We start from the raw sequence: 23,213 nt of genomic DNA on the forward strand, positions 1-23,213 counted from the left end.
CTCTAGCTTATCTCTCCACGCTTCAGGCTCTCTGCCTTTATTCCTGATGAAGGGCTTTTGCCCGAAACATCGATTTTGCTGCTCATCGGATGCTGCCTGAATTGCTGTGCTCTTCCAGCACCACTGATCCAGAAACTGGTTTCCAGCATCTGCAGTCATTGTTTTTACCTCTTTCTATAGAGAGTCTACTTTAGCCGGAGAGTGGTGAATCCATGGAATTCATTGCCAATGTGGCCTGTGGAGGCCAAGTTATTGAGTATATTTAAGACTGAGATAGACAGGTTCTTGAGTATCGAGGGGAACAAGACTTATGGGGAGAATGGAGTTGAGAAACTTATCAGCCATAATTACATGGCAGAGTAGACTTGATGGTCTGAATGGCCTAATTTCTGCTAGTTGGTCTTATGGTCTTAACTGCTGATGCTAGAAGTCAGAAATAAAAACTCAGAAGGTCTGGCAGCATCTGTGTAGAGAAAGCAGAGTTAACGTTTCGGGTTCAGGGACCCTTCTTCAGGGCAATGGTAGCTTTGACTTTACCTCATTGAATCATTTCTTGATCTCCACTTGAACTTTTAAACTCAAGGTAATCCAAACCAGGTTTATGCAACTTGTCCCCACGCAGAGGACTTCTAACAATAGTTCCCAGGGAGATTACTGGGTGACCATTGAAAGGATGTACAGGAACAGACAAATCAAAAGTCAGGAGGAGAAGCGGTTGTAAACCTTCGGGGAGACGGTACTCCACTTTCCTCCAGTGGACAGCTCGCTCTGTTTCTGTCGGTTAGTCCACAGCACGTGGAGCACGAGTCACAGCGTCGGCCAAGACACCGTACTGCGCGTGCGCCCGCCTGTCATGTGACCTGAGAAGCGGCTGGGCCGGAATACGGTACGTCGCGCCCTTTGACCTGTGGCGTTCCCAGCCACTTCCGGCGTGGGGTGTCAGTTGTTGTCACTTTGGTGCGAGAGGTGCATTTATTTTTGTGGTTTGTCATCACATCCCTCTCTACAATTTTATCGAATAGTTTGTCAATATAGTTGCTGTGAAAACTAGCGCCGCTTTTAGCGAGAAGGAGGAATTGTCGGAGTGACGGGGATCCGAGTGTTTGTCTTTCCAACATTTGAAGCTGTGGACGGTGAGAGTGGTTGACGGACTGGGTCTGTCTGAGGCGGATACCTATTACCTCAGGATTCCTCTTCCTTCACTACCACTCGGTTCGCAGACGGTACAGGTTTCTATTTGATACTGGCTGCTCAGTACCTTTTTTGCTGGCTCCTGAATCAAGCGTGACAGAGATAATCCAAACCGTTTGCCGCGCTTCTGGAGGTAATGTTTTCATGAGGGGAAGTGAAAAATTGTGTTTTTTTTTAAAGAATAAACTTAAATGTGTGGCAATAACCTTAACAACAACCAGAAAGCGAATAACCCGAGAACTGGTAAAGAGCAAGAAAGTTATAAGTGGACACCATCGTGCTTAATATCAGACAGTTTTCTTAGTTGGTTTTCCATATGTTTTTCAAATGTTAATTTATTGAATGATTTAGTTAAGGAAATTTCGTTATGAGATCTGATAAGCGTTAAGTACATTACCAAATGCAGCAGACGGACTTCAGGCCAGGGGGACATTAAGTGTAGTCATTCCATAGAGTAATCTCGGTGGGGACGTGGAGGGAAGCAACATTATCATCTCAACAAAATTAGCAACTGGAGCACTTTTTTTCTACGAAATAAACTTTGGGAATTGGTCTATTTAACAGATGTCAGCAAATTACACATATCAGCAACTGTTCAAAATGTTTGCCTGCTAGATCCATGTAAATGAATTATTTACAGTTACCATAGACCTGTTAAGCCTGTATTCCTTTAAATAATTGCATATAATGATCTATTTATTTAGGACTATTAAGTGGTATGCAATAAACGTAACATATGTTAAGAATGTATTTTTTGACTTGACAACTATAGTAAATTAACATGTTTGAAGTTCATAAGCAATAAGATAATAGTTACAATCAGAAGAAAAATAAATTGCCAAATTTGGTGGTAATCGAACATTGTATTATTTTGCAGGTGATATTGAAAATAAATGAGCAACATTCTTTGAAACTGATATTAAGCAATGCCTCCAGTGCGTCGATCAAGGAGTGGTAGTCCAGATTCATCAGTTAGTCCAAAGAGAAAACGGCATAGCAGCAGCAGTGACAGCAGAACTCCAAGTCCTCCGGCAAAATATAACAGGCACCATTCGGGACATGGCAAATCTCCATCGGTTGACAAAAAGCTGAGATCCAGATCTAGGTCGAGAGAAAGGTCAAACTCTCACAAGCATCAAAATGGTGTACACCATAGTCATTCTAGGTCAACGTCAAGAGATCAAATTTCTCGTTCACACCATGGGCACTACAACAAGCTGCATATGGAATATTATGGAAAAGAGCAAGAAGACTTACTCCGGCAGAGACACAATGCTTTTATTGCCAGGTCTGGTCCTGAATTAATTTAGAATTAGAATGTTTTCTAGTTTGTTACAGTTCACTCAGGAAATCTGAGCTGCTGTGACAATATGGAGCTATAGATAAGCTCTGAAATTCCATCCCAATACATGGCTGATCGGGAATCCATCCAGTATTTACTACCTGCCATTGGCACATGTATTGGAAAGATTTGTAGTTTGATACTGAACCTGTCTTAGTGTTATGAACGCACCTTCCATTGCCATCAGGTCTTGGCGTGAGGCTGAAACTCACAACTCCTACAAATCGTACTATACCTATAGAATAGTTTAGAAATTGTCAATTTTTTTAAAAGCTCCTTTCTCAAGCAAGTTATATACTTCTATAACAATTGAAAAGCTAGTTTCTAAATCTCTCATCCTATCTTGAATACAGTAAAATATGATGACAGAAAAAATGAGTGAAGGCAATAAAAGTTTTTAATTTTTAATGTAGGTGTCTGTACCCAAATATTTGGTGGTAACCTTTTTTTAAGGTGAGAGGAGAAAGTTTTAAAAACGACATGAGAAGCAATTTTTTTCTTTTACACACAGAATCATGTGTGAAATGAACTTCCAGAGGAAGTGGTGGGTATAGTTACAACATCTAAAAGACACCTAGACATGTACATGAATAAGGAATGTTTGGAGGGATATGGGCCAAGCACAGGCAGGTTGGACTAGTTTAGTTTAGTTTGGAATTATGGTTGGCATGGATTGGTTGGACCCAAGGGTCTGTTTCCATGCTACATGACTCTTATGACTGGACAAGTTAGCAATGTAATTAATTAAACATATGGGTTTCTTAGTTTTTAAAATAGAGACTTGAATACAAAAACCAAGCTTTTGTGCAAATCTTATATAAAGTATTGGTTCAGTGCCAGCTGGAGTATTTTGTCCAATTCAGGGCAGCACACTTTAAGATAGAGGTGAGAGCTTTGGAGAGGGTACTGAAGGGATTTAGTAGAGTAGTTTCAATAATTAAGTAAGAAAGAGGCCGCATTTGCACAGTGCTTTTCATTACCACTAGATGTCACAAAACATTTCATAGTGAACAAAGTGCTTTTCACTTTGTAGTGTATCCATTATTATGTAAGAAATTCAGCAAACAATTTGTTGCATTTAGATTTTGGATTACATGCTGTGATAATACCAGATAATCTGTTGATATAGAGAGAATTATTAGCCAGGACATGGTTGCTGGGTTTTTTCGAAGTAGTGCAGTGGCATATTTTAATTACCACCCTAATAGGCAATTGGGGGCTTTAGTTTAACATTTCACCTGAAAGAAGATGGGAGCTCCAATGGCAAAGCAACCCTTTAGTGTCAGTCTTGACTTTTGTGCTAAGGTTCTGGAGTAGGACTGGAATGTGGATTCTTGTGACTCAAAGGCATGAATGCTGTCAGGTTATTCCTGACAGACTGTTTGTTTGATCCTAGATTGTGGAAAAACTGGAGAATCTGACTTTGTTCTCCATAAAGTGATGAAAGCTGAGTGCAGATTTGGCTGAGACGTTGAAAATTCACAATGAACATTAAGATAGAATAAACCAAGACAAGCTGTTACTTAGGCTTAGCTCAATAATCAGATGTACAAGAAAATTGCCAAAACAGCCAGGGCAGTATAACAAAAATTCTTTTTAACAAGTGATTATTACTTAAACTTTGCTGTCTAATAACGGGACTAACTCTTCTTTGAAATTTTATACATTTTAATTGGAAGGATAGAAAGACAACTTATTTTGCAAATTGAAAGAAACTTCACAGTGCTTTGGCACTGAAGGATTTCAATGTCCTTGTGCGTGCATCATAGAAAATTAGTATGCAGGTAAAGCAGGTAATGAGGAAGGTAAATGGGATTTGGCATTAATTGTGAAAGTAGTAGAGTATTATAGTAGGAAAGTGTTGCTGCGACTGTACAAGGCATGTTTGAGGTTGCACCTGGAGTATTTTATATAGTTTTGACCTAGTAACTTGAGGGAAGGATGTAGTTACATTGAAAGCAGTTCAGAGGACATTCACTAGGTTAATTTGAGATTTCCAGAGGTTTGTCTTATGCAGAAAGATTGAGCAGTTTACACCTATACTCTTGAGTTTAGAAGAATGAGAGAAGACGTAATTGAGGCATATCAGATATTAAAGGGGATTGACAAAGTGGACGTAAAGTTTCTCCTTGTGGGGTGACCTAGAACAAGAGGTCATAGTTTTAGGATAAGGGTTAGGAGATTTAAAACAGATGGGAAAGAATTATTTCTTTCACATCTGTGGAATTCACTACCCATATTGCAGTGGATACTGGGACACTTGGTAAATTTAAGGAGGAGATATATTTTTATTTTAGTGGTAAGTTATGGGAGAATGGGTGGAAACTGGAGTTGAGGCCGAGATAAGATCAACCATGATCATAGTGAATAGTGGAGTGGGCTAATGGGACTGAGTTGCCTACTCTGCTTCTAGTTCTTGCGTTCTAATGCTCTTATGACAAGGCTGATAGACAATTTTTTTTTGTTTCTTTTTCTAAATTCTGTCTGTGCTACTGACCTCTAAATCTGTTTTTTTCTGGAAAAATTTATTGTCCTGTGAACTTCTACATGAAAAATACAGGCAAATTTTATAAGTTGCCCCACTGCAATGCCTACATCAATAACAGAAGTCATACATTATCTTTTTAAAAAGTAAAATTAAGACAAAGTTCATCACAGTTCAGTTAACAACTTCTGAGCTTGGGGAAGCCCAACTAAGCAATAATGGAATATCCTGAAGATGCTGCCAAGATGAGACCACTATTCCGGGATGAGATTGCCATATCGGGCCACTGGAATAATGGCCCAGAAGCCTTTGCCAAAGAAGACTGCATTGTGGGGCTGAGATTGCCACTCCTGGATGAGACTGCCTGCCAGGGTACCGGAATACCCGGATGCTTAACATGAAAATGATCTCCACGCCGGGATAAGACCGCCACACCAGGCTGAGACAATCTTTCTTCTCCTCCAGATGCCTGGGCCTAGCTGCGTACTTGGAGCCTCGGCCTCACCTGTGAGTCCAGACCGACTCCACCCCAGCCTTGGATCTGTTCCTCACTCACCAGAGGACCCTAGGCTGAGCTGGAGCTGTGTCCACCTCATCCTGGCTTTGCTGCTGCTGTTGCCGGAGGCCACTTCCTTCAACTGTCACTTTCCAGGCTTAAAGGCAAAGATATCTTATTGGCTGCAGTAAGTTTCTGTTGCATGTCCTCACTGAAAAGAGCTTGGACCTACTAAGCTGAGGTTGCCCAAGTCCAAATGATAGCCCACAGTGCATTTTGACACTTGTCCTTTTTTGACTTCTGGAGGTATAGACCACCAAGACTGCCTAGTGCCTTTGTACTTCTTGGTTATATTGTTTCTCAGATAACCTTGCTTCGAGCTCCATCCTGATACTTTGTCCTATTTCTTTGTAAGTTTATCAGCAATTTCAGGGAAATCCATTGCCCACAGGATTAAGCTTCCATGAGTTCTGACTGTATTTGCTTGTGGGATTTAAATCTCTAACCTCAAAGCAACAGTGTAGTTTTGTTGTGAACATTTTTGACTCCAAAACCCCAGATTAAACCTGTTTGCTTACTGGGAATACACACACACTCCTTTTTATCATTGGCAAGTTTTTAATTTTTAAAAGATAAAACAAAGCTATAATTAACTAGTTTTCTTTAAGAACAAGTATCATCCATTTCCTACATACTGTAAGTTAAAATATAGTCTGTGAAGCTCAAAGGCAAAAATGTGAGAACTTGTGTATTAGAATCCCTACAATGTGGAAGTAGGCCATTCGGCCCATTGAAATTCACACTGACCCTCCGAAGAGCTCCACCCCTCCACCCTATCCCATGGCTAATCCACCTAACCTGTACATCTTTGGACTGTGGGAGGAAACTGGAGTGCTCGAGTCTGGAATCAAACTCCGGCCTTGGCGCTGTGAGGCAGCAGTACCAACCACTGTGCCACCCAGTTAGTGTTCTATTAGTTTGATTCATTCATCTGAATGGTCAGTGACTGATGACTGTAAATCATAAATCTGTTCTTCAAATTGTAGCTAGTTCTGGTGACTTTTGTTGATTTTATTTCTTTGTCCTGAAGCATGCTGTTTCTCCTTTTTATGTGATCAGCATTCTGTTCTCTCTCTCAATCCTGCTGATTTATAAACACTCTTCTGTTTGGTGTTATTTTTGTAAAGGTATCTCTGAGCCTAATTGTCATCCTGTACAGTTTGTTTTTCTTTACCAATATATCAAACATAGCTAATTAAAATGAAACATCTTAAGCTGCACAAAGCAGATTATTAGAGATGAGAACGGATACATCTGTTGCAATTTATTTCAGGACAAGTACAGTTGACTGTTACACTACTTATCGCTTTCTCTGATTACCCAATTCATTGGCACAAAAGGTCTTTTTTTTTACTGAAGATCAAAAAAAAGGGAAAAAAAATTAGCAAGTCATGCATGGTATCTGTGGATAGAAATGATGAGTTAGCATTTCACACAACAGTTCTAACGAAGAGATATGTGTGAAACCATACATTGTCACTTTTTGGAACTAATACCACCAGTGGGGTGAAGGTTGAAGAAGCATGGGCATGTGTGGTACTGCGTGTTGACTTCGAATTTTATTCAGACTTCTTTCATTATTTATGGGTATATTGGCAACTTGGCCATTTCTAGATACATTTGAAACATAGTTGATGGACCTAGCTAAATTCTGTAACTTTATTTTATTCATTCGTGGTATATGGGTGTCGCTGGTTAGGCTGGATGGGGTTTGTTCCAACGATCAATAATGTTTTAGCATCATCATTAGACTTTTACTTCCCAATCTTTATTTAATTCAAATTCCACCATCTGTCATGTGGAATTGAAAGTCAGGCTCTCAGAACATTACCTAGGTCTCTGGATTAATAGTCTAATGATAATACCACTAGGCCATCACCTCCCTGTATCTCTTCTGTGCCTTCCGTTCCTTATCCTCCCTAAAGAATGGGGGCTAGAATGGATACAACAGAACTCCAATTCAGGATAATCCATTGTGTTATACAGGCTTACCATAACTGCTTTCCTTATGCTCCCCACGATCCTTTTGATAAAGCATAGAGGTGCCTTCTGCTTTCTTTTGTCTTGCCATCTTCAAGTTATAAACTATTCTTCTCATGGTTCATAGTACTGTACTTCCAAATTTGATATCTCCTGTATATTTGAAATTTTACCCAAGGTCTAGGTTATTCATATGTATCAGGAAGCAAGTATCCTAACACTGCTTCCTGGGAAACTCCACTTATAAACCTCCTCCAACCCAAAAATAAAACCACTGACTACATTTGATTTTCCCATTGCTTGGCTAATTTCATATCCATGTTGCAATGTCTGATTTATTTGCTGATAATTCTGTGGCACCTTACAAATGTCTTTTGGAAATGATGCTTCTCAGCATAATCCTTATTCTCTGTTAACTCATCCAAAAAACTGGAGCAAATTAGTGAAATAACCATTTACTCTTAACCAATCCTTGCTGGCTTTCCATAATTAACCCACATTTGCCCATGTGACTATTAATTTTGTTCTGATATATCATTTCTCAACTTTTCATAACTGGCATTCCATCATGTGACTAATGGCCAAGGGTGAGACTTTGAGCTCTCTGATAACTTCGCAGTTTGAGGAAAGCAATTTGGAGGGGGCAAGTGAAGACCCTTTTCAAAAAATGTATTCAAATCTTCAGATCACTAGATTATTTCCAAGCAATCTGGAAACTTAATTATGGCTAAAAGAAGACAAGTTGACGTTTCATCTTGTGCTCATCAGAAGTAAGATACAGGAAACCGACTTGGGGGGAGAAAAAGGAAATTTTATACAGCATGAGAATATGGATCTAATTGTTGGGTCATCAGGGTGGCTTCAAGGGCGGTACAGTGGTTTGTACTGCTGTGTCACAGTGCCAGGGACCCCGCTTGATTCCAGCCTCAAGTGACTGGGTGGAGTTTGCACATTCTCCCCACATTGACATAGGTTTTCTCTGGGTGCTCTGGTTTCCTCCCACAGTCAAAGACTTGCAGGTTATTGGCCATACTAAATTGACCCATAGTATCCGGGGATGTACAGGCTAGGTGGGTTAACCATGGGAAATGCAGGTTTACTGGGAGGTGGGTTTGGGTGAGATGCTCTTCCCAAGTTCAGTGTGGATTCGATGGGCTGCTTCCACACTGTAGGGCTGCTATGATATTATTAGCACAGAAATTAGCTGTCTATCTTAATTCTCAGACCATGTTTAAATTCTAATTGGTCAGAGTGTTGCCATGGGAATGTAGCAGAGATTGTCGATCTCTGATTTTTTTTTAAGAGAAAGTTGCTATGTATGTACAAATTTCTTTTGCCCACATAAAACACTTCTAGATAAATGTATGTAACATGCACAAATGCATTACTCTGCAAGCCTGTGAGACTCTTGCTACAATCTAGATTATTTTATCAATAATTTCTGTTTGCAGTATGATATCTAATGGTGGATATACTTTTTGAATGCTTGCTGGCAGTTGAGCATGAACAGCAATGCTACCTCACTGCTACATTCTTCCAGTAGATAAACTGAAGACCTTTTCACGGAAGGGTCATTGACTCAAATATTAATTCTGCTTTCTGTCGCAGATGTTGCCGAACCTGCTAATTTTCCCCAGCAATTTGTTTTTGTTTCAGATCTTCGGCATCCACAGTTCTTTGTTTTAGCTTCAACATCTGGTCTCTTTTCAGCAATGTTTATGTTTGTCCTACCAAGTCATTATTTAAAAGGAAGCATTCACTCAGTTAACAAGTAGCCCCCTGTTTTTGTGTTTCTTGCAGGCGGCTGAAGGAAAGAGAGCGAATTGGAGAACTTGGGGCACCTGAATTGTGGGGGCTGTCTCCAAAGGTCCCAGAACCAGAGTAAGTACCCTTTTTACTGTCACTGAATTAAATTGCAATTGTATTTTTTTTTACAATTTGTAGGTTGACAGATTTAATTTTATCATTCTTAGGTTGTCACTGAGATAATTTATATTTAAATATTTGGGTTTATTGAAACCTGATCTGAAACCACAAAGCAGTTGTTAGTTCAAAACTAATAAAGTGGTTCAAAGACAACTGTTTGAAAACAATATTGCCAGGATGTTCCTTTGTTATGCACCATACACAGATTATTTCAGCATTTAAATTTTTCTGAAGTAAGCTGCTTGAAAAATTTCTTCAATTTATGATCAAGTTTCCATGTATTTCAGTTTAAATCAATAGTAAACATGAGATTTCTCTTGGAAAAGAATGTGATTTTACTTTTTTGTTTGTTAGCTCTGATGAGCATACTCCAGTCGAGGGTGAGCAAGCCAAGAGCAGCAGTTCTGATTCCAGTGCAGAAGGTAATGTTTTAAGAATAACCATATTTTAAGGAAATCTATAATAGGCCCTCATCATGGTTAATAGAAATTGACAGGTAACTGCGCACTGCTATTTTACATTCAGAACACATTGAACAGTTTGCAAGCTACTTAGTTGGTAGAGTTCCTCTAATGAAAAGGAAATTTTCAAAAGGTTCAAGCCAGTACCCCAAAGTGTAGACTTGATTCTTAATGCTAGATTTCAGCTTCTTTATAATGTTATCAAGTACTTCAATTTAGTTTTGTTTTAGAAGTTGATTGTTGTTCTCTACATAGCAGTCCATAATGGGGTCGTGCATTTGATGTGTGTCCATTTCAGCTTTTCAGCACTTTAAACACTTTCAGCACTTTCTGACTAATTCCTGGGTAAGTTCCCCAATTCGTTACAGTTCCAGACAGGATACGCCAATTAGTTATACTCACAGACGAGGAGGGATAAATGGGTTTCACCTTCTTTATTCACTCGTCATCACAGTTGGTCACAACAAGATTAATTAAAAAACAATCCCCTCACTTGTGAATGCCTTTCTCCTAGACCAAATGATTTATATTTTTAGAGGACCTAATTTAACCTGGCTTTATTGTGTTAAAGAATTGGTTTATCAGTTACTAAACATAAATAATAATGCTATACGCATGCGCACAGATTATGAACAGGAAGTGAGTCCGAAAAAAGCTAAGATATGCAGGATCAGTCTCTGGGTTGTTTGTGAACAGTGGAGTTCCAAAGACGTTATGTTAGGTGATGCCAGTCTCATTGACATTGGTAATTGGTTGATTGAGAGTCTTGGCCTTGCACGTCAGCTGAGTTTCTTTTATCCTGTTTCCTTTTCTACAGTGGCTTCCAGCACTCAGTGGGACATATCTTTATTTTCTACCTTCACTGCAGTATTCGAATGACTGTCCACAAGCTGTCTTTCGCATTACACTAACATATACATGCTACTAACATATTTAGTTTTTAATCCCTGTTTGGTACATTGCTGGGAGGGCAAACCATAATTGTGTTTTGACATGTGCACATCTGGAATATAAGACTTAGGAGATGTTCTTAGCAGGAAGACAGATAGTTAAGTGGCTTAGCACCTCTGGCTTTTGAAGTCTCTCTCGCTCTCTCTCTCTTTGAATTTTCCTCGGCAAGGTACAGCATTCCAGAATTCTAAACAAGCAACTTTTTCAGCTGTCAGTGAATTCTCTGTGTAGAAGTCACATTGTCTGCCCGACTTAGCTTGGAGATTTTGTTTTTTAAAAGAGAGCACATCTTATCCAACACTTCATTATATTTATGAGTAATTTGGGCTTCTGATCTGTCTTTGTGACACTGGAGCATTTTAAAATAATATCAGGTAGTTATAGAGTAATAAAGTCACAGAATCATACATCATGCGAGAGGTCCTTTGGCCCATTGAAGTACAATACCTCACTTTTCAGGGTTGAATTCCATCTGGCACTGATCTGCCTAACTGACCAACTCATTCACAGAGTTCTCTTTCCTATTTCAATTCTGATCAGTCACAATTAGTACCATTATGTTACTGTATCCTGGTAGGTTCACACAACAACTTGTATTTATACAGCACTTTTAATGAAATGAAACATCCCAAGACACTGCATTATAAAACAATGATGATGAGTCACATAAGAAGTCATTTGTTGAGATGACCAAAAGCAAGGCTCAAGAGGCAACTTAAAGGAGAAAAGCAGGATAACTGAAGGCACAGCCACAATGTTGGAACAGTTGTAATTGGGGAATGCTCAAAGGGTCATAGTTAAAGAAAGATTGTGGTGGTTGAAGAAGATTTCAGAGAAAGGAGGAACAAGGCCATATAGAGATTTTAAAATATACCTGAAATTACTTTGTTTTTGCTTGTTTATACTTGGTTAGAAGTACGTCATGAGGCAAGCCATCAAACGTTCAAACTAGTTGTATGAAGAATAGAAAACTTAATTTTTATGATAGCTATTGTACATGTGTTTTTCAGATACTATTTTAATGCTGAAACTGTCTTCATATGACTGAATAATTTAAATTATACATTTTACAATGTTAAAGTTGCCTTTTTTTTCCTTAAATAAGACCTATGGAAACAAGCGCTTGATATCCCAGGTGTAAATTAAATGTTACGGTTTGTAATTTTAGGTATTAATCAGCAACTTTGGTTTCTGTCAGTATTTCCTAAATATCAATACAAAATGTTTCTGTCATGACTTTCTTTGACCATCACCACCCCTGTGATCCCAACCCAAAAAACGATGACTCTTTGCTGGAACACAGTTCTCTGGCACAGGCACCCTTTAATACTTAGCCCAAATATCATTATTTGTACATGAACCTTGACTATGTATTAGCTACTTAATCTCTGGAGAATGCAGGCTAGCTAAGCATGATCTTGTCTTCCCCTCATAATCACACTCGTGCCTTTCCAGTAGGATAGTGTTCACAAGTGAGAATCTTGCTGATTTTTCTTTGCCCAAATTAATGAAACTGAGGTCCACATTGAAACAACAAACAACAGACTAGATTTCAAATCTCTGACCTTCCTAGTCTGTTTGGCTCAGTTATTCACTGAATTAAAGTCATTGTTACAACAGGACTACCAACACCCAACTGTGGACAATCAATGATTTTTTTTTTGGTGGGATTTGGTATTGTTCAACAAAGTAACACTATGATTTTGCACAAGTAACTAACAAAGGAGTAATCTACGTGATTTCAAATGGTTTATATACAGAGGGGAAAAAGAGAAAAAAGAAAAAGAAGAAGAATAAAAAGAAGAAATCAAAGAAAAGAAAGCATAAGCATTCAGAAGAAAGTGAATCAGACTCTAACAGTGAAAATGAAAGTGGTAAGATGTTGCAACAACAGCTATATTGAAATAGTATCCGTGACATAAAATATTCCAGAGTCCTTCATAGGAGAACTACAAAATAAACTGTAACCCAAGCCAAATACGGAGATGTTTTGAAGATATTAGGAGGAAAGTATAAAGGAGACGTCAGAGGTAGGTTCTTTACGCAGAGTTATGAATGCATGGAATGCGTTGCCAGCTGTGGTGGTGGAAGCAGAGTCATTGGGGACATTTAAGCGACTGCTGGACATGCACATGGATAGCAATGAGTTGAGGGGATGTGTAGGTTAAGTTACTATATTTGACATTAGGATTAAATCTCGGCACAACATCATGGGCCAAAGGGCCAATGGGACGGCCCCAGGTAGTGTTGTTTGAAAGAGACACCTAGAGATTCAGGTGGATAGTTCTTTGAAACGTGCATCACAGATAGACAGGGTGGATAAAAAGGCATTTAGCAAACTTGCCTTCGTTGCTCAGACCATCAATTATAGAACTTGGGACATCATGTTGAGGTTGTATAGGACATTAGTGACAGTTCTGGTCATCCAGCTACAGGAAAAATATTATTAAATTGAAGAGGGTTCAGAAAACACTAAGCAGGATGTTGCTGGAACTGGAGGATTTCAGTTATTTGGATAAGCTGGGGCTTTTTTCACTGGAGCATAGGAAATTGAGGGGTGACCTTATAGAGGTTTATAAAATTCTGAGGAGCATAGATAAGGTGAATAGCAAAGGTAATTTCCTCAAAGTGGGGGAGTCCAGATGACGTATTTTTAAGGTGAGAGTAGAAAGATTTAAAAAGGATGTGAAGGCAATTTTTTCAAACAGAGGATAGTTCGCATGTGGAATGAACTGTCAGAGGAAGTGGTAGGTGCAGGTACAGTTAGAACATTTAAAAAACATTTGGAGATAGGTATGTGAATAGGAAAGGTTTAGATGAATATGAGCCAAACGTAGGCAAGTCAGGCTAGTTTAGCTTGGGAAACTCGTTCAGCATGGACAAGTTGGACCGAACGTCTGTTTCCATGCTTTTTAACTCTATAAGTATACCCAAGGGACCCAAATTGAGGAGAGCAGATTTCTAGAAGGGTTGCACGTGAGAGGAGATTACAGCTACAGAGGTTAGAGTACTGGGGGGAAAAAAGTGTTCTGTGTTATTAGATATCTAAGAAATTTAGGAAAAATAGTTTCTCTATGAAAGCATTTTACAAAAATTATCACTTCATTTGTAAATTATTACATGTAGAAGCATTTCACGACAGCCTAGGATCGTGATCAATTTCAATCTATTATAAACTTTCTACTACAATGATGCATATAAAGATTTATTTGAGTACATAACAGACATTTTATCAGCGGGGTAAGATGTTCAAGAATGCAATAGCAAATGAGATTGTTAATAAAATGCTGCAAAAACTGGGCATCACAAAGCCAATTTTACTGGGTTAGATTTGTATCTCCACTTTTGTGTACCTTTGACCAAAATTGTGTGGTCCTTTTTTTATTATTGGAGGCTGGGCGATAAGCAGCTCAATAATTTCTTCACTGACCTAAGCAACACGTTACTTAACTTTAAACTTTTAGTCTTATTTTTATCAGACAAGATTATCTTTCTTTATTCTAATGCAATAGATTATATCACTTATGAATTAAGACCTATGGTCTGCATTTTGTTTTGCTAAATATTTGAATAATTATCCTGATTTTGAACCAATTATTTATTACGCATTTCTGATTTCTTTTTCAGATCAAGACAAAAAGAAAAAGAAGAAAAAGAAATCCCACAAAAAGTAAACATCTAGTTTGTCATAGTCAGTCATTATCTGCTTAAGCAAATAAAAGTTAATCTGTTTCACATTTAATTTATTAATAATCAATACACACTGCATCTTTCTTCTGTTTTTCAGTGTGCAGTGTACTAACAAGGTTCAGTTTTAATAAAATTTGTTGAAATACGAAGATCTGCAAAGGAATTTACTTTCTAAGATAGAATTCCTAGCAACTTGTAGATTAGAAGAAAAATTTATAAATCTTTCAAGTTCTCGTCACAGAATTTTAGGGAGCTCAATAAATTAGAATTTCTTTTGACTGAAGCCAAACTTTCTAATCCAGTAATTTAAAGTAAATTCTTGTAAATAAAATTCTAAATAGATTCTATAGGAAGGATGTTGTTAAACTTGAGAGGGTGCAGAAAAGATTTACAAGGATGTTGCCAGGGCAGGAGGGTTTGAGCTATATGGAGAGGCTGAATAGGCTGAGGCTTTTTTCCATGGAAAGTCTGAGTTGAGGGGTCACCTTTATAGATGTTCGTAAAATCATGAGAGGTTTGGACAGAGTCGTCTTCCTACGATGGGGGAGTCCAAAACTAGAGACCATAGGTTTAAGGTAGGCGAGAAAAGATTTAAAAAGGAGCTGAGGAGGAGTAACTTTTTCACGCATATGGAATGAACTGCCAGAGGAACTATCGGAGGTGGATACAGTTACAGGATTTAAAAGGCCAATGGATGGGTATCTGAATGGAAAGGGTTGTGAGGGATATGGACCAAATGCTGACAAATGGGACAAGGTCAGATTAGGATGTCTGGTCGGTGCAGATGAGTCGGACCAAAGGGTCTATTTTTGTACTCCATTAAGTGTCCTACCCCATTCCCCAACCCTAATTCCCCCTTTTTAACTTGAAGAATGATGATGAGGGAGAGACGACAAAATAGATTTTGTTTTTAATTCTGTACCTAACTTAACAGGAAGAAGCAAAAGAAATTGAAAAAGAACAAAAAGAAGATATCCGAATCTAGCAGTGGAGAGTCTGAAGAAGAGAATGCAAATAATGAAGCTATCTGGGTAGAAAAAACATGTAAGGTTTTAGTTAGTCTAGACATGTCCAATTAAAGTCTTTCAAAAACCCTACGTTTCATTAATGATCATTCTCATTTTGTCTTAAATGATATTCTTTGGTGCAGTTCATATTTATTTAAATAAAATGCTGAACTTTATAAAATCAACTATCTTTCCTAACCTTGATTTGCAGAAGTTAAATGTACAGTTTAATTTACTAGCTTCTACTTGTCTTAAAAGAGCATGCAGTCATCACAAAAATGATTATAAATATATTTTCACTGTGAAGGTGCACATAATAAAGATGTTCTGGTCGGACCCGAAGCTCCCATGCAACAATCTGCACAAGATGATGACAAACCTTTGAAGTAAGCAACCTTTCCTTCTTTTGAATAAAATTGAACCATTAAATGATTGGCTTTTCATGTGAATCAGGAACAGGAGTACGCCTTTCAGCCCATCAGGACTGTTCTGCTATTCCATAAAGTTGATCTGATTGCAATCTCAAATCCACATCCACGCTTATTCCTAATAACATCTCAACCCCTTGTTTAACAAGAATCTCTTACCTCTGCATTAAAAGTATTCAAGCATTCTGTTTCCACTATATTTTCAAGGAGAGAGTTCCAAATGCTTATAACCTTCTGAAAGAAAAGTTTGCTATATCTGTTTAAATGGAAGCCCCCAGATGTTTTTAAGCAGTGAACCCTAGTTCTAGATTCTTTCAAACGATGAACCATCCTCTTCAAATCTGCCCTGTCAAGACCCCTCAGAATTTTGTTTCAACCAAGTGACTACTTACTCTTCTCAATTTCAGCCTGTCCAACCTTTCTTTGCAAGGCAACACATCTGTCATGGGTAATAGTCCAACAAACCTTCTCTGAACTACCTCCAATGCATTTACATTCTTTCTTGGCAGAAAAAGACCAATACTGTGTATCGGACTCTACATAAATATGTCATCTTCATCCTCTTCTTATAGAAACAACAAACCTCATGAATTAGTTTTATTCAGCTTACCTAATTAAAATGGTCTACTGCAATTGCTATATATGTAACCATCAGGAGAGATCAGATGGCCCCACACGCAGCAAAGATCTAATTTGCTTTGGTAGCAGTTCAGAGGAGGTTTACAAGATTAATACTTGGAATGAGTGGGCTGACATGTTGAGGATAGGTTGGGCAGGCTGGGATTGTTTCTGTTGGAGCTCAGGAAGGTGAGTGATGACGACTGAAGTGAATAAAATCCTGAATATTCTTGACTGGCAGATGTGGAAAGGACATTTTCTCTTTTGAATGAGTCCAGAAGTAGGGACCACTCTCTTTAAGATCAAAGTTGCCTTTTTAGGCTAGAGATAAAGAGAATTTCTTTTCTCTGAGGGTTGTATGATTTTGGATGCTACTGATCTACGCTGCTGAAGCCAGTGGAAGTGGGATCATTGAATATTTTCAAGGCAAAGATAGATTGATTCCCTTGCATAACAATAGTTGGCAAAATTGAATTCAAAACAAACAGATCAGTCCATGAATTTATTGAATTATTAAGCAGGTCGAAGGGGCTGAATCGCCTACTTCAGCCCCTAATTCATATGTTCTTATGTATTAAGACCTTCCAATTCTCATAGCTTCATAGCATAATGAATGCTTCAGCAGCATACCAAGTAACATTTAGTCATCTATCAGAAATCAACCTTCAAGTCATAAATCTGGTTGATTCAGTTGCTAGTTAATCAATTGGGATTCATTTCCATTGAGTAATGCACAAGTCCTCTAATTTCATATTGCATATTTCATAGTGTTTGATAGACTTTTATTACACATGGGAATTGAGGATTGTGGAGCCAAATTGCATAAATGGAATTAAGATCCTGAACAGCCGTTGAATGCAAGAATTGATATAGGGTGCTGAATTCCCTAGGAGAAAGTGAGGTCTGCAGATGCTGGAGATCAAAGTTGAAACTTTATTGCTGGAACAGCACAGCAGGTCAGGCAGCATCCAGGGAACAGGAGATTCGACGTTTCGGGCACAGGCCCTTCTTCAGGAATCAAGAAGGGCCTGTGCCCGAAACGTCGAATCTCCTGTTCCCTGGATGCTGCCTGACCTGCTGTGCTGTTCCAGCAATAAAGTTTCAACTGCTGAATTCCCTACTCCTGTCCCTTTTCCTCTTTAATTAGTTGATGGCTTAGCTATTCATATCTGTATGAAATCTTCCCACAACCTTGTTTTTCGTGTATGAAAAGCTAAGGTATTTCCAGGTGAAAGTGGTTTTGTGCCATATTGCTATGTTGCTAATAAACGTAATTGACTTTCTCTTCTAGTTACGGTCATGCTCTGCTTCCTGGTGAAGGTGCTGCCATGGCTGAGTACGTGAAAGCTGGGAAGCGTATTCCAAGAAGAGGTGAAATTGGTCTGACGAGTGAGCAGATTGCTGCCTTTGAACATTCTGGTTACGTAATGAGTGGCAGCAGGTAAGAAAACGATCCCCCAGAGCAGTTGACGATGGTGTTTAAATTTATGAAACAATGGGGAAAGAAAGGTGTCTGATGCACAGTTACCAGTCAAGCTTTTTATTTTCAGTATGTTCCCCTGGTAAAACAAGAATAAAACTGCCCCCTTCAATGTATACCTGGGAGAAACCGCTACTCGGCATGTTTTGGTGTCACAATTGGAGACATTATGTGCATGAAAGTAGACAAGTTTTAAGACCTGATATGGTGTACAAATTCTTATGCAAATAGGTGGCAGTGAAAGACCTTGTAAATGAACTGCAGTATAACTAAGCAAAAGTGAGGACTGCAGATGCTGGAAATCAGAGTCTAGGTTAGAGTGGTGCTGGAAAAGCACCACAGGTCAGGCAGCATCCCAAATCAATGTTTTCGGAGGGCTTTTGCCTGAAATATCGATTTTCCTACTCCTCGAATGCTGCCTGACCTGCTGTGCTTTTCCAGCACCACTCTAATCTAGATTCTGCACTCTAACTAAGATGAGAACCAGTAATTTAGTTGGTTATCATAGTAAGTAGTAAGGCGAAACCAGTCAGAAAGTTCACATGTTGCATCTTCAATCCATAACTGATTTCAGAATCATTGGTCAAAGGAGAGGATCTTTAGTTGACTTTGATATAGATGCTTTGACTTGGAAGTTAATAGAGTTTTTGCTTCAGTCAGAATTGTTTATTTGCAGACATTAGGTAAAATTAGGATTGGGTTTAATTAAGATTTCCCCTGAGATCTCATTTTTGGAGCCTGCCATTGTTTCAGCTTACACATGATCAACACTCTTTTAGAGGAGGTAGCAAAGGATAGCTATGCCCATGAAAGCGCAAGACTGTATACAGGAGAGAGGAAAATTGGAGAAAGGGGGTTCTGGAAAGGTTCTCACAAGAAGCTGAAGTAACAATTCAGATACAGTTAATAATCTGAATAGTTTTTCACTGAATTCACTTAAATTGGCAAAACAATAGCCAGATCAGGGTTGATTTTTCTTTCCCACTGATGATTCTAGTAACTGGGGCAGGCTTCGGTTTAAACTAAGTCATAAGTATAAGTGCTATCCATTTAAGGCATCAAGACTACAGATTTGTGTAATACCAACTCAGAGGAATCTGTGTGTCCTTGTCTATGAAACAGGACTTCAACATGCAGGCACATAAAGCAATCAGGGAAACTCAAGATATGTTGCTCTTTATTACAAAGAGGTTAGAGGATAAGAGTGAGGAAATGTTACTGCGATTGTAGAGCCTTGGTGAGACCACGTCTGCTTTGACTATCCTTGCTTAACGAAGACTGTACTTATTTTACGAGTGTAGCAAAGGTTCACTGGATTGACACCTGGAATGAAGGGCTTATTCCACGAGGAGGGGTTGAATAGACTAAACATTAAAGTTGCCATAGTCCTACCAGACTATGGAGCTGCTTTCTCATTAGAGAAAGATGACTGGTGGTGTTTTAACTAGAAGGTCATCATGCTTCAGGTGAGGTGAAAGGTTGAGAAGAAGAGTCCTTCATGGTAATCTCCAGCCAGTGTGGGAATTGATCCCACATGGTTGGCATCAAACACCAGCCATCCAGCCAACTGAGCTAAGCAACCCCTTCAATAGACTAAGCCTATGTATGTAGAAATCTTAAAGCCGTGTTAGAGAGGATGTTTTCTATGGCTGGGGAGTCTAAGGTCAAGCATCACAATCTCAGAATAAGCACTAGGCCATTTAGGAATCAGATGAGAAGTTTCTTCACTTGAAGTTAATTCTTTTTAATTCTCTATTCCTATAATCTATGGCTGCTAATTCATTGACGGCGTTAAAGTCGGAAATGACAGATTTTCGGATATTTAGGGAATTGAGAGACACTGTGTTAGTGCAGGAGGGTGTAGATGTGGTAGAAGACCAGCTATGATCTTCAATGAATGGTGGAGTAGGCTTGAAGGACCAAATGGCTCCCTTTCTTATTTTAAAATGCTCTGTTTTGCAAATATATTTGCTCTTGTTGATAACAAAGGAGAAGGCTATGATTAGAGAAATACTACTATTGTTGTGCACTGTTAACACCTTGACATTTTCTTTCTTATTCTTTCATGGGATATTGTCATCACTGGCAAGGGCAGCATTTGTGGCCCATCATAATTGCTGTTGAGAAGATATGTGAGCCATTTTCTTGGACAGGTGCAGTGCATTCAGTGCAGGTACACCTACAATGCTATTAGCGAGTTCCACAATTATGATCCCGTGAGAGTGAAAGAACAGTTATGTTGTTCTGTGTCCTGATAGGTGTGTGGCTTGAAAGAAAGTCTCCAGTTGGAGGTATTCCCGTGGTTTGTTATCCTTGTCTTTCTGGATGGTAAAGGTAGAGGTGGTGTTTGGTATTCTCATAGAAGCATTGAGTTATTAAAGTGCATCTTGTAGATGGTACATGTTGCTGCCACTGTGCATCAGTGGTGGAGGGAGTGAAGATTATGTAGACTCCTGGATGATATTCATCATCTTGTGTTGTTGGAGCTGTATTCTTGCAGGCAAGATGGTAAGTATTCCATCACATGAATGATTCATGCTAAGTTGGTGGACAGGCTTTAGCGAGTCAAGGTGAGTTTCTCATGGTAGAACTCCCAGTCACTGACCTGCTGTGTTGTAACTACAGTATTTAGGTAGTTGATCTAGTTCTGTTTCTGATCAATCAAGGTGATGATAAATAGGTATTCAGTGATAGTAATGCCATAAAATATCAAACGGAACTTTAGACAATTTTGCCTGTGACTCTGTGCTGCTCCTTCTGTTCAGAAACAGATTTTGGGGGTGTTTTAAAATAGATATTTTGCAATGAACATGGTCCATTGCATTTGGCATAAAATTATTGATTCACTTAAAAAATTGTGTAATATACACAGTTTAGAATATTGAATGAAAGGCTGAAGGATAAAACTTATCAGCTAGAATGTAGACATTTTTAACATAGAAAATAATTACACCTCAAAAAACTTAGAGGTATCTTTCTAAATTGCCACATTGTTCTTAAAGTCCACACAGAGATATGATCCTGATGTTAAGTTAACATAATTAACTTCTGACTTGAGTTTAACTTTTTTTTTTGTGTGCAGACATCGCCGTATGGAGGCTGTGCGTCTACGTAAAGAGAACCAGATTTACAGTGCAGATGAGAAAAGGGCTTTGGCTTCGTTTAACAAGGAGGAGCGATTAAAGAGGGAAAACAAGATCCTGTCTGGCTTCAGAGAAATGGTTCACAGAAAAACTAAAGGAAAGGAAGAAAAATAGAGACCTTTTTTAAAAAAAAGCAGCTTATCGTACGGTCTCTAAAACCAGAAATTCATTAAATGCACAGCAGGTCAATTGAAGAAGAGGTGATTGTTTCAAATACATGATTGAAATATTAATATATTTTCTTTTAGAAGCTAAATGACTTGCTATGTGTTTCTACCCAGTTTTCAATTTTCACCATTTTATAATTTTTCTTTTTAAAAAGTGTATAATTGAGCCATGGATGTTAAATTCATTATCTTTGTTACTTTAGTTGGTTCAAATTTAATGTTAGCATTGTATACTTAATAGATTTCTAAATTTTTATAAAATAACGTCAGTTCATTGAAAACTTGCTGTAAAATGATAAAATTATTAATACCTTGTTTGACAGATTACCTTTCATTTGTATTACATTCAAATCAATTAGTCCAAGGAAGGATGGAAATCTTCATGATACTCTGATTCCAACAGTGAATAGATCAGACATCTCAAACAGCATTGTTAACAAATCCCATCCTGACTGATGGTAATGTAAACTTTGATCTTCGATCTCACCGTTGTTTATACAACCATTGAAGTTAAACTTGGGAGTAGCTGAAAGATGTCACAAAAACAGATAATCTGAAGATTTGAGGATTCACATTGCTATGTTGTGGCCTAAAAGGTTAAACTTGCAGTGTAAAGTGGTTATTGATATTTGGAAAATACAAGACAATTCTTCAGTGTTCCCTTCTATCTGGTTAATTACTCAGATCTTTACCAACATTTACATGTGGCTTCCCAAACTTCAGGCTTTTAGCCCAAGCTTTCACCGTAATTAATCCATTGAAAGTGACAGCAATTTGACAGTTTGCACACATGCAGAGTAGAGTATACAATCCTCCAGAGGGTGTTTTGTCAAATTGCTCCCTAGAGTACAATCCATAAAAAATCATTGATAAAAACCCAGTATTTACAGTGTTTCTTACTGTAAAAGCCCTAAATATGTTTGTTGAATAAAGTGTCACTGGGTTTTGAACAGCGCACCAACTTCATAGTTAATGTTGAACTCCCCAATTGGCCTTGGAAAAACTATTTTAGTGGCAAATTGCTCCACTATTATAACAGTTCATACTTTTAAAACATCTTGATACTTGTTTAACTTCTAATTAATCCAAAGATAAAATGACCATTTATATTGTTCTGACAATTTAGAAGTGAAAAATAAAGTGTGTTTAATTTCCTGATTTCCTCTGTGTGAGTACTTAAATGCGATTAGCTACTTGTGTTAATGGGTAGTATGTGCTGTATGTCTGTAGATTCCCCCTGCATTGGCCTGAACTGAGACCAGATTTAAGGTGCGAGGAAACATCTGCATTGCAGAGATCACTAGATTTTTGTGGGCAGCTTTCTTTCAGGTCAACAGCAAGTGCCGCTGCTTCTCCATTTACAGAAAATCCATCCCAACAATCCCCATGTGGAGTGTAATGGAGCTGCTGAGTTGGAGAGAATTACCTTCTATCGTCTATATAAACTAACTTATCTCCCAGTAAATGTTCAATTGGATTTTTTCCAATCAACTTTGATGTCTTCACCCAGGCATTTATCAAAACAATAACACTGCAAGCAAGTTTATTGAGCTATTGAATTAAATAATGTTTTCCTTAAGTTTCTTTCACATCCACTGTTGAGTTTTAAAAGTTATGCAATGTTAAATAATAATTCTGCTCAATCATGTAGAGGGCTGTACAAGACCAAAATATGTTTGTTTTAATTCATGACAAATATTAGAGCTAACTGGGACACTGGTATTATATTGTCCTCATTTCTGTTTTTGGCTAAGGAATGATCATCCAAATTAATCTCCATTCTGGCCA

The 23,213-nt window shown here is 38.3% G+C and overlaps 1 protein-coding gene across 2 annotated transcripts; it reads left to right on the forward strand.

Annotated features, from left to right (window-relative positions):
- The first annotated feature begins 902 nt into the window (after positions 1 to 902).
- On the forward strand, positions 903 to 22,583 carry LOC122557400 (NFKB activating protein). Of its 2 annotated transcripts, XM_043705078.1 has the most exons (10): positions 903 to 1,324; positions 2,069 to 2,479; positions 9,355 to 9,435; positions 9,835 to 9,902; positions 12,653 to 12,766; positions 14,520 to 14,562; positions 15,517 to 15,626; positions 15,897 to 15,975; positions 17,927 to 18,076; positions 21,198 to 22,583. In XM_043705078.1, exons 2-10 carry the CDS (start codon positions 2,118 to 2,120, stop codon positions 21,370 to 21,372), a joined length of 1,182 nt encoding a protein of 393 aa, XP_043561013.1. In that variant the 5' UTR covers positions 903 to 1,324; positions 2,069 to 2,117; the 3' UTR covers positions 21,373 to 22,583. The 2 variants fall into 2 exon arrangements, with proteins under 2 accessions (XP_043561013.1, XP_043561014.1); XM_043705079.1 differs by lacking the exons at positions 903 to 1,324; positions 2,069 to 2,479 and adding an exon at positions 4,911 to 5,701.
- Positions 22,584 to 23,213: the final 630 nt, after the last annotated feature.

Source organism: Chiloscyllium plagiosum, chromosome 15 (assembly GCF_004010195.1).
Source record: "Chiloscyllium plagiosum isolate BGI_BamShark_2017 chromosome 15, ASM401019v2, whole genome shotgun sequence".
NCBI lineage: Eukaryota > Metazoa > Chordata > Chondrichthyes > Orectolobiformes > Hemiscylliidae > Chiloscyllium > Chiloscyllium plagiosum.

What these genes read in the sequence shown, in the direction of transcription:
- LOC122557400 (XM_043705078.1), top strand. Translation starts at nt 2,118, where the DNA reads ATGCCTCCAGTGCGTCGATCAAGGAGTGGTAGTCCAGATTCATCAGTT. An exon ending in AAAAAGAAATCCCACAAAAA is followed by an intron (nt 14,563 to 15,516) that starts GTAAACATCTAG and finishes CTAACTTAACAG; the next exon opens with GAAGAAGCAAAAGAAATTGA. An exon ending in TATCTGGGTAGAAAAAACAT is followed by an intron (nt 15,627 to 15,896) that starts GTAAGGTTTTAG and finishes TTCACTGTGAAG; the next exon opens with GTGCACATAATAAAGATGTT.